The sequence below is a fragment of the Choloepus didactylus genome, chromosome 2, assembly GCF_015220235.1.
Source record: "Choloepus didactylus isolate mChoDid1 chromosome 2, mChoDid1.pri, whole genome shotgun sequence".
Taxonomy (NCBI): Eukaryota; Metazoa; Chordata; class Mammalia; order Pilosa; family Megalonychidae; genus Choloepus; species Choloepus didactylus.
The window spans coordinates 229,973,905-229,985,416 of NC_051308.1; the positions used below are offsets into that span (position 1 = coordinate 229,973,905).

Here is an 11,512-nt window from a genome sequence, read left to right on the forward strand (position 1 = left end):
CAGATCCCATAAACAAGAACCCCTAGCCTATTTACAGTGGAGACACCCCATCTGTTTCAATTACCACCCCCCCCACACCTTTTTTTGTTGTTTCTCATTCTGATCCAGGGATATAAAAATTTTATTTTATTCTTTATAAAAGCAGGGTAGATCACACCCTGCTGGTCTTCAAAAAGCTTTATTGGATCCTATCCCCAAAATAATGAGGCTTAAAGTTTTGGATTGGCATTTAGGGCCCTACAGGATCGAGTTCCAACCATTCTTTTCAGTTACTCTCTGCTTTTTATTACGTCTTGGGCTTCAGCTGTATCGGCAGACTCCTGGTAGCTTTGCACTTTTGCTCATCTTGTTCCCTCTACTTGAAAAGTCTCACCCCTATGCCAGCCTGCCACTCCACCCTCCATTGTCTGTTTTCAGAACTCAAATTCCTTCCTGCCTTTGAGCCTTCCTTAGTGAGAATAAACAGCCCCCTCTGTCACATGTCCATGGCACTTTGCTTGTCCTAATTCCTTTCAAACTGAGATAAAAAGAACTCATCATGTCTGCCTCCCCACAAGACCCTAAATACCCAGAAGGCAGGGCCTGGCTGTAGAAGATAGCTCAATGAACACATGCTTTGTGGATTTGAAGTTTTGAAAAGGACTTTGGGTAGCTCTGATTATTTTAGGAAGATGTATAGTAGAGGTCAGAAAAACAGTTTCTAAAGAACAATCACCCAGGTTTGTAGTCCATCCCCTATCACTTTTGGCTGTGTAACCATGGGCAAGGTACTTAAACTGAGTCTCAGTTTCCTCTTCTGTAATCTGTTTTATAAGTGTTTTGAGGATTAAATGGGATGATGCCTGTAAAACTTTTTGGCACAGAACCTGAAACGTAAGAGGCACTCAATAAATGTAGCTATAATTATAATTTAATACATGGTTATATGTGGTGATAGCAGATTAAGACTACTTTGGTAATATAAATCTGTTCTCTTGGAGATAAGAGCTCCGGAGACGGGTAAATTCTTCTAATACTCAATAGCTTTATGATTTGGAGCAAGTCACCTAATCTCTCTGGCCTCTTTTCTTATCTGTAAAGTGGATAGAATAAAATGCAAGTCTTAAGGTTTGCCCTGAAGCTTAAATGTATAACACCTAGCAAACCTAAGTGCTTAACACACATTAATTCTGTTATTTTCTCCCAATCTAATGGCGACGACAGATAAGACATCAAACAATACAGTAATCCCTGTAAACTAGAGGGACCCAGAACACGGCGATTCGGGCGGGTCAGTTATGGCCGGTGCGCGACCGGAGCGCCGCAGGTCTAAAAGGAAAGGGCCACAGAGCAGTAGGCGATCGCTCAGTCGCTCTGCTCTTCAACACTGCTCCTCCACACCGGGTTCCGACCACCTGGCCCCTCCACAGGCAGCAGTACCCGGGCAACCCTGCCGCACGGTCCGTTATGCCCACTTCCGGTTCCGGCGTCGTGCGTCATCGCCGGGCGACCTGCGGCGGGCTTCCGGGAAGGCCTGGCTCGGGTGGGTGCGGTCCTGGGAGGGAGTTGGAGGGCCCGGGTCGCGGGGCCAGAACTTGGGGTCGCGGTCTGCAGCCAGGCCTCAGCGCAGCTATGGAGAGTGGCGGGTGGCCCTCGCTGGGTCAGTTCATCCTCTTGGGCAGCAGCTCTGTCGTCACCGCCATTTTCTTTTCCGTGTACCGGCAGAAGGCCCAGGTCTCCCACGAGCTCAAGGTCAGTGCTCGGGCCCGCCTGGCCTCAGCCCAGTCATCACTGTCCCACGATTTACGTTGGGCTGCACCACAACCAGAAACTCTCCGAAAGAGGAAACAGATTCAGAAAATGGTGTCGCCCAGTCTGTATATGAGGAGATAGGATCAGAATCCGGGTCTCGTGAGAACGGGTTCTCCTACGTTCCTCTCATTATTCAGAACGAAACTTCACTAATTTATTCAACAAATATTTATTTGAGCATCTGCTGGCGCCAGGCACTGAAGATATAGCACTAAATGGAGCTGACAAAAGACCCTGCCCTCATTTTAGTACAAGGAGACAGCCTACGAACAAGTAAATCCTTAAATAATATGACAATTGGTGATAAATGCTATAGAGTACTTCAGGGAAGAGGGGAAAAGGAATACTAGAGAAAAGTGGGTTGCTTTTTTAGATAAAGGGACGTTTGAGCACGGTCCAGGAGAGATGAGGGAGTGGGTCGTGCGGGTATCTAAGGGAAGTGCAGAGACCCTGGTCTTCACTCATATACTTACCACTCAGCTATTTGCTTCAGCATTTTCTTTTTAATATGATAGTTAATTTTAAAAATTATGCTCCTTTTGACTAGCCCTTTGCAATATACAAAACATTTCCATCTTTATTTTATTTTTCTTCGCAATAATTATTTGAGGTAGATAAAATGACAGTTACCTCCGGATTGCAAATCAGAAAATTTAGACTCAGAGGAAGGTATTACAGAGAAGTCAGCCTGGAACTTAAACTTGGGTCTTTTGGTTCCGGTATAGAATTTTTTTCTGACTGATCACATTGCTTTATTTTGAATGTCTAACTGGTCTGTGAGAGTGACGTCTTTAGGTCGGGGACAGGGTCTTATTTATCCTTCCTCTTTCTCGGTTCTAACTCAGTGTTTCACAAGTAGTCAGTAAATGTTTGAGTTCGCTTAGGCTGAAATTTCCAGTATGGCATTTTAGGGCTTTAATTGGCCTTTATGTGAAAGATGGAGTCCTAAAACCTTACTGGCTTCCTTATCTTCAGATTGCTTTCTGAAAGTGCTTAGAAACAAATGTGTGAAATCCCTGCGGTGAGGGGAGTTTTGGTATCTATCTGGAATGAACCAAGTTACCAGGCAATAGGATTTGAAGTACGAATGGCATCCTATTGAGATTCCAGCTGCCCTGTTATTTGCCTAATTAAATAACCAAGTTATTCTTGAAGTGAGTGGCTGTGAGTGTAACTGATACTTCACTTCCTGACTCCAAAATCAATTTGGCATCAAGTTGGCTGGATGTGGGATTCTCTTAAGTGGTGAACTCTCCAGGACCCATCTTTGGGTGACCTTAAAAACTTTGTCAATTAGTTCCTAAATGAGGACAGACTAGCCCCTTCCTGGAAGAAGAGTTGGGACTCCTAATACTTTAGATTCTATTTTTTTGATCAAGTTATAAAATTCCAGAGTAGGTTTCATGTCTTACCCTGTGTCTCTCTCCTAGTGATGGAATGCATATTTATGGCATGTGTACTCTGTCAGTCTCTGGGCTGGATCTTTTTACACCATAAGGCTCATTCAATCTGCATAAAATTTTGTGAGATTCTTTTCCCTATCCTTTACAGTTTTGGAAACAGACTCAGATAAATTAAGTTGCCCAGTCACAGTGGATGCATTGAAGGTTGATTCAATCCCATGTCTTTCTGACAGTACCATCTGCACTTTTGAAAAAAAAAAATTCTGATCATCCATCCTATGATGAGTACTTAACTAGCTGTGTGAATTTGGGCAAATCACTTCACCTCTCTGAGTCTCAGTTTCCTTATCTATCGTTAAGGATAGTAATAATGCCTGCTTTACAGAAATGTTATGAATGTTAAATGGATTTTTGTGTTTAAAATGCTTAGCATAGTACCAGGTATATAGTATACTAAGTGTTTATTTATTCACTAGTTTCTTCATCAAATATATATTGAGAACCTGTGAAGTGTCAGGCACTTTGTTCTCAGCACTGTGAGTATAGCAGTTAAAGACAAGCAAAGTCCTAGCCCTTCTAGAGTTTAATAGTTCAGTGGAGGGAGTAAAAAAATGAGTAAGTAAATTGTGTTAGTAGTTGTTATTGCTGTTATTTTCATTATCATTACATGCAGATTGTTGTTTTAGTTTCCTTGGATGCTGAAGCAAATACCATACAATGGTATGGGTTGGCTTACATACAATGGGAATTTATTGCTCATGGCTTTAAGGCTAGGAAAAAATCCAAATCAAGGCGTCATCAAGGTGATGCTTTCTTGGAGACTGGCATTCTGAGGCTGGCTGCTGGCGATACTTGGTCCTGGGCTCCTCTGTCACATGGCAGTGCTCCTGGAGGCCTCTCCTGGCCTCTTCCTTCTCTTCTGGGTTCTGTTGATGTTCAGTTTCTTGCTTCCCCTGGCTTTCTGTCTTCTGCCTGAATTTCTTTCTGCTGATAAGGGACTCCAGGATTAGGATTAGGACCCATCTTGATTGGATTGGGCCACACTTTATTGAAGTGACCTCTTCAGAAGGTCCTATTTACAATGGCTTTACACCTGCAGGAATGGATTAAGTATAAGAACATGTTTTTCTGCGGTACATCGCTCCAAACCACCATAGTGGTTATAAGTTTTTATTGCTCTTGCTCCTGTCATTTACTTTGTGGCAGCAGTTTAAACTTAGACCACTTTGAGTATGTGTCATGTACTCTTTAGAAGTGACTCATCTGACATCCTTAAGATTTGTCGATGGGAATACCCTGAAAGCCCCTGAGTCCCTACTACCTAGCACAGTGCCTGGCACGTGGATGCTCAGGAAATGCTTGTTGGTTTTATTGCTTATTGATTTTGGTGGTCCGGTTTCCCAAGCACAGCAGGTTGGAAGCTATGAATTGGAAGTGGGAGGGAGAACAAGGATTGTTAGAGAAAGACAGCAGCAGTGCTGTGCTCATTTGATTCTATGAGAGGAAAGAAAGACAAACTAAAAAGTAAATAAAAATTAAAAAGAGTAGTGTCTGGCACCAGTTAACAGAGACTTGCCCTAATAAAGCAAAGGTGTCCCTTTATTACAGTGCAGAGCATTAATTCATAAAGGTGGTGATAATACCTACCATTTCTTGAACCCCTACCATGTGCTAGTTGCTGGTGTAGGTGCTTTCTACATGAATCCTTTGTCTCCATGGCACTTGTCAACAAGAGATTAAATTATATTCAGTCTGTGTTATGAAGACAGCAAATTGATTATACCTTTTATATTTTTATTAAAAGTTGTTAAAATGATAAATTCATATACTGAAGAAAGAATGTATATGGCACCCATATTCTCTATTGATGGCAGAGAGCTGGGGCACTGTTCCATGCCTGTTTTATGCATTAAAACTTCTACAACACAGCTCTGGAATCTGATTCTCCATAGTTTCCTTCCTGCTCGATTTCTTCATTTTTTTAGTATGAAATAGGTGAACAGTTTTTTTCTTTTGTGCACCCTCACTTTGATTGAGCATGCCAGTATTCAGCAGTCAATTTACTTTGTGTTTGCATTTAGGGAGCTAAAAAAATCCATTTGGGTGAAGATTTAAAGAGTATTCTGTCAGAAGCTCCAGGAAAATGTGTGCCTTATGCTGTTATTGAAGGTATGTTTGTTTATTGGTACAATGAACTGCCAAAAGTTTGATAAAGATCTTCTTGACTGATGTCAGGGGCATTTTATGGCATTGGGGCAGTGGTCCAGAACATGGACTTTGGGGTCAGAAAGACCTGAGTTATTGCTGTGGTCTTGTGCTACGTGACCAAACCTTTCTCAACCTCTGTTGCTCCATCTCTAAATAATACCTGCCTCATGGGGTTGTTGTAAGACTTGAGTGATGTAATCCATATGAATTGCTTAGCAGAGTGCTCCCCAGATGTAATTTCATCATTTTGATTACTTAAACTAATTCAAACTCAAGACAAAATTTGAATTCCCTTAAAGGAGAGAGCAGAGCAATTCTTCAGAAATAAAATAATTTGTTTCCACTTAGGAGCCGTGAGATCTGTTAAAGAAACACTTAATAGCCAGTTTGTAGAGAATTGCAAGGGGGTGATTCAGCGGCTGACGCTTCAGGAGCACAAGATGGTGTGGAATCGAACAACCCATCTTTGGTATGTATCCTTTTTCCACTGGCCAAAAACCTTACCGATAAATGCTGGTGTCCTGGGTGCTTGTTAAAATGCCGAGTCCCGGGCTCCATTCCATACCTTCTGAATCAGAATTTCTAGGATAGGGGACCTGATTTATGGCATGGATTAATGATTTCAGTGTTAATAATTTTGTGCTATTACATCAAGTACTGTTTTTCCAAATGATCCTAGTGTTTTTGTTGTGGATATTTATTTTACTGGGCAAGGGGAGATAAATGGTACAGCTGATCTGTGATGGTGTTTGTTGTCCCACTGATATTGTCTGGGGTCCTCAAACTTGGAGATTTCTCTATTATGAGGCAGTTGGATAATCATCATTTCTGTTGTTTTCTTCTACTTAGGACTTTATCCTGTCCTCTGGGGTTTAGGTGGTCTCCATCTCTGCTTGGGTTTTTGGTGTTTGTTTGACTCTCTTTCTCTTTTAGGAATGACTGTTCGAAGATCATTCACCAGAGGACCAACACAGTGCCCTTTGATCTGGTGCCCCATGAGGATGGTGTGGGCCTGGCTGTCCGAGTGCTGAAGCCCCTGGACTCGGTGGATCTGGGCCTGGAGACCGTGTACGAGAAGTTCCACCCCTCAATCCAGTCCTTCACGGATGTCATTGGCCACTACATCAGCGGTGAGCGGCCCAAAGGCATCCAGGAGACAGAGGAGATGCTGAAGGTTGGGGCCACCCTCACAGGTGTGGGTGAACTGGTCCTAGACAACAACTCCGTCCGCCTCCAGCCCCCCAAGCAAGGCATGCCGTACTACCTAAGCAGCCAGGACTTTGATAGCCTACTGCAGAGGCAGGAGTCGAGCGTCAGGCTCTGGAAGGTCCTGACGCTGGTTTTTGGCTTTGCCACCTGTGCTACCCTCCTCTTCATCCTCCGAAAGCAGTATCTGCAGCGGCAGGAGCGACTGCGCCTCAAGCAGATGCAGGAGGAGTTCCAGGAACATGAAGCCCAGCTGCTGAGCCGAGCCAACCCCGAGGACAGGGAGAGTCTGAAGAGTGCCTGTGTCGTGTGTCTGAGCAGTTTCAAGTCTTGTGTCTTTCTGGAGTGTGGGCATGTCTGTTCCTGCACGGAGTGCTACTGCGCTCTGCCAGAGCCTAAGAGATGCCCCATCTGCAGGCAGGAGATCACCCGGGTTGTTCCCTTATACAATAGCTAAGTGTGTTAAAGCTGCTCAGTTAGACATGAAGGACACCCCCCCCCCCCCTTGTGGGGAGTTTATCTCGAGGCCTTTAGAAGAGCAGTGGTGGGGGTGGCTGTTTATCTCTGACTAGGGAGACTGTGCTGATCCCACACAGCCAGCATAGAATGTTGCCTTTCCAACCTGAGGGAAGAACCAAAGATCCACTCTTCGGCATATATGGTGGCCTGGCATCTCTTCCCAAGAGCCAGAGCAGTGTCTTTGTGACCGAAAACTTCTAGTCTTTTAAGGACTAAAGCCACTGATCCTCACACCTCCTGTCCCTGTGTCTCTGGTCCTGCTGAGCTGTTGATTCCTGTGGACTCTTAGTAGGACTCACCTGGGCTCGGGAGTGAATGGCTCACACTGAAGGAGAGGAGAAATGGGAGCCAGGTGTGGAGGCCTTGCAGAGCTTCCTCTGAAGAGACCTGTCTTGGTTTTTCTTCCTTTTGCTTATACCCTATAGGGAAGGGTCTTTCTTTAGAACTGTCAGGCTAGACATGCTAATTGCACCCCTTTTCCCTCACCTGCTTGTTTTCTAAATGTGTGCACATGTATGCAGTAGACAAAAGGAAGTGAACTCCAGCACATCTGCCTCCTGCCCAAATGGATTTAACACCTGTCAGCAGGATGAAGAGTGGTTACTTGAAGGGGCAGTTGTAGTCATGGTCAGTTGACGACGGTCCCCAGCAGCGGAAGCCAGCGGTTATCTTGGCTGCAGCCCCTCCCCTGGAGTTTCCACTTACCTCGAGGGCCACCAGAGAGCAGCTTGAGAGGGCTGGGGATGGAGGGGGGTGGGTGTCCTGCTGCTTTTCCCTGCTCTGAGTGGGCTGCAGAGGCCTTGCCACCTGAGGAGGCACGTGGATACTGTTGCTCCAAACCCTGCTTTCCTAACTTCTTCCCAAGGCTCTCGCTGAGAAGTAACCAGCCAGCGTCATGAGCACTGAGCCTTTTCACGGCTCCTCCCCTGCCCCCTCCTTATGAAAGGTCACATCCCGTGGGTGTAATCACATTGTCCCTGGCCACATCACCCTCACCCCCTCATCTGCCTTTGAACTTGGGAGGGGGAACCTCTTGCATCACCTTGAAGTTATTTCTAATACTTGTGGCCGGGCAGCAAGGGAGGCCGTAGAACCCCTTTACAGGTTATATTACTTGCCCATCTCTTTTTTGATTTCCCTTCCCTGTCTTTGAACAGTCACCCCCTGGTCCTCCTTGGTGCAGGGGAGGAAGGAGCACTCTCAGGGGCTGGTACTAGTACTGTGCAGTGTTCAGTGTGGACGGCATCAATTAAACACATCGAAGCCAAGTGTTAGTCTGTTGCCTTATTATGAGTCACGTGTTGAGGTTTCCCCAGGATGGACTTGAATCCCTGCCAGGACAGAGTTGGAACCGGACTTCGAGTCCTCTGCTTCCTTTTCCTCGGCAGGGAGGTAGTTCAGTCTGCCTCAGAGGGTGCGCAGACTCGGCAGTGCTGAGGCTGGGTGCTTGGCTTGGGGAGGGGCCCCCGGCCTGCCCGAGAGAGGGCCGTCCCTGGGAGCCAGGCCATGGGTCACCCCTGGTCTAAGACAGTCATCTTCACTGAGGTCTGTCCTGACATGCTGAACACCAGGGCTGTGGGATTTAACCTGGTGAACGTGAGGTGGAGGTGGGGTGTTGGGCAGCAGGGAGGAAACTAACATTTAGCGAGTACTTGGGAGTCCCAGGTATTATACCATATATTATTTCAGACTCTGTGAATTGATCCTCACAGTATCCCCCAGGATGGGTTGTGGAATCTCCATTTACAGATGAGGAAATTAGTCCAGAGAGGTTATGTTCACGGGGCTGAGATCATGAGCTAGTAAGTGGTGGGGTCAGAATTGAAACCATAAGTTGTTTCCAAAGCACATCTTCCCTCAGCACTAAGAGGAACATACCCCACAAGATGCTTGTTTCTCAAGATAGTGGAGGGACCGTGGCGGCCACCCGTGGGTGGAACAGGCAAAACGTGTATGAGAATCTCAGGTCCTGTTCAGCAAGGTGACATGACCCTGGTTTTACGTGTCGATGCCTGGGATCGGGTAGGGTGAGAGGGTGACTGATGGAATGACCCTTCCCTATGAGCACCTGGAAGGCATCTGCCCCCTTTTCATTGTCTTGTTAGCAGCTATTTGGTAAGAGCTGAGCTTTTTGATGGGGGGTGGATTAAGTGCCTGTGGTAATCTATCAGAGTTCAGTGCTTGGCATAGATTTAATGAGTGAATCTGGCCAGAGATTAAAGAAGTGGGAAGGCAGCCTGAGCCTGCCCCTTCCCAGCCCCGCTTGGACCCTGGGCGGCCTTTAATTCTTCCGGCCCGAGGGCTTCCTCTGAACTGAGCTGTGTCAGCTGCCGCGGGCGACAGGAACAGCCAGAGTCCCCGCCTCGGGAAGCCAGACGGACGTGCGCGCACAGCTCTGGGTTTGAGGCCCATGCTTCATCCTAGCTCTTTTGGGGCTGAGGCTCTCTTGGGCTTGTAGTTTGGCCATCACCATCCAAGGGAGGAGACGCATGTCCAGGAGGGCTGAATGGGCCTAGAATGTTCCGTGGGACTATGGCTGGAGGGGGGTGGGGGGTGTCAGAGGGAGGGGGGAGGAAGGAGGCTAGTTCTGAACTGACCGTGGGATTGTTGTGAATTATGATTCTTTACCAAGTCAATCTTTGGGCTAATTCTCACTCAATCCTAGGTGACAGCATCAGCTACTGGTTTCCTGAGTTGCTATGCACTTGATATGCATATGGTCCTGCAAAGTGAGAAAAGTGAGGCTCGGCGGGGTTGCACTTTGCCTCTGGCCACACATCAGCACAAGCCAGGCCCTGTTAGGACCTTTACAGGTGTCATTTCTACTACTTGCGGCCAAGCAGCAAGGGAGGCTGCAGGACCCCTTTACAGGTTACATTACTTGCCCAAGGCTACCAGGGTCTGATGATAAAGCCTGCACTCTTTACCTTTTATCAAGTCCAGCCTGAGTGGTTAGAAGGGGAAGTTGTCCAAGAGGGAACTGAGATACTACAGACACAGCATTTTCCAAGTCCTTCAGCCCCTTGAAGTCACCTGCCACACCCCTTATTTTATAGACAGCATTTTGAGGCTTTGAGATTCCCCCACTTACCCTGGTGGAGTAGAGGGTAAAAGGCGCGTCTTCAGAACCTAATTGATTCAGAATGCCATGTGTAAAAAATTTTAAAAGCAATCAGCATGGCAAACCAGGCCAATCCCTGCCACCCTTCACGATCCTGGTCCTGGGCTGTGAAATCTCCAGTTGAGTGAGGGCTCTGGTGCTAATGGCCCCAGGGGGGTTCTGGAGTGCTCCCAGGAAGAGGTGGCAAGTTTGCTTTCATTGATGGGTATTCATTTAACGAACATTTGCTGCATGCATATTTTGATCCTGGAGATGCAAAACTGAAGAAGACACAGTCCCTGCCCTCAAAGGGCTCAGAGCTGTGTTTTAATATATCCTAATTGTTTGAAAAGCAGTAAACCCTATTTGATGGGTGTGGTGACTCTCAGTTATTGGAAATATTTTTGGTTCACAGAAAATTGTAGCTGGAAGGGGTCTTTGACCTTGGCCTGGTTAGAGCAGATTCCCTAACCGTTCAAAATAAATAAACCACCCAAGGACAGCATATCATTGCTGAAGAGGAGCCAAGCAGAGAAAACATACTCCATGGAGCCTGGAATGATCCGTTTAAAACACCAACCTGACCATGCACCTCCTCTGTGTAAAGCTCTTCCCCAGGCTCCAGGATCAAGCCCTGGCTTCTCCATGGCATCTGCTGCCCTGCATGACCCAGCCCCTGGCCACCTCTCCAAGCTCACTGTGTCCCTCTCTCACACACACTTGTGCCTTCAGCAACATCAAGCTGTTGTTCCCTTAACATGCCACACCATTCCCTCGCGGCACCTCAGCCTTTGCTCACACCCCTGGATTGCTGCCCTTCCCTCTTTCCCTTGCTAACCTCTATTCACCCTCTTCCAGAAAACCAAATCGACCCTCCCCACCTAGGCCAGGCCAGGTGCCCTTCCTCCGAGCTTCCACAATGCATTATACACATCTATTCTAGCTCTTATCTCTATTGTCTATGTTTTGGGCAGAGACTGTATCTTATTTCTTTTCCTTGTCCTGCAACATTTTTATGTAGTCAATATGTACCCAACTTTAGCACTTTTTGCTAGGCACCTTGCTAAGTGCTTTACACGATCTCATAGTCCTCATTATGAATTATGTGCTAATATTATTCTTACTCTGAAGAGAAGGAAACTTAGGCTCAGAGAGGTGAGTGTTTTGCCCCAGGTCATCAGCTAGCACATGAGAGGGACAGGATTTAAGCCTGAGGAGTCTGACTCCAGAGCCCAGGCTCTTAACCACTGAGTGTACGCAGAGTGAATGAGTAAGTGGCTGACTG

The 11,512-nt window shown here is 46.5% G+C and overlaps 1 protein-coding gene across 1 annotated transcript; it reads left to right on the forward strand.

Annotated features, from left to right (window-relative positions):
* Window positions 1-1,511: 1,511 nt before the first annotated feature.
* Window positions 1,512-8,395, forward strand: MUL1 (mitochondrial E3 ubiquitin protein ligase 1). The gene is made up of 4 exons (XM_037828314.1): window positions 1,512-1,731; window positions 5,276-5,363; window positions 5,751-5,871; window positions 6,336-8,395. Exons 1-4 carry the CDS (start codon window positions 1,612-1,614, stop codon window positions 7,063-7,065), a joined length of 1,059 nt encoding a protein of 352 aa, XP_037684242.1. The 5' UTR covers window positions 1,512-1,611; the 3' UTR covers window positions 7,066-8,395.
* The last annotated feature ends 3,117 nt before the right edge of the window (window positions 8,396-11,512 follow it).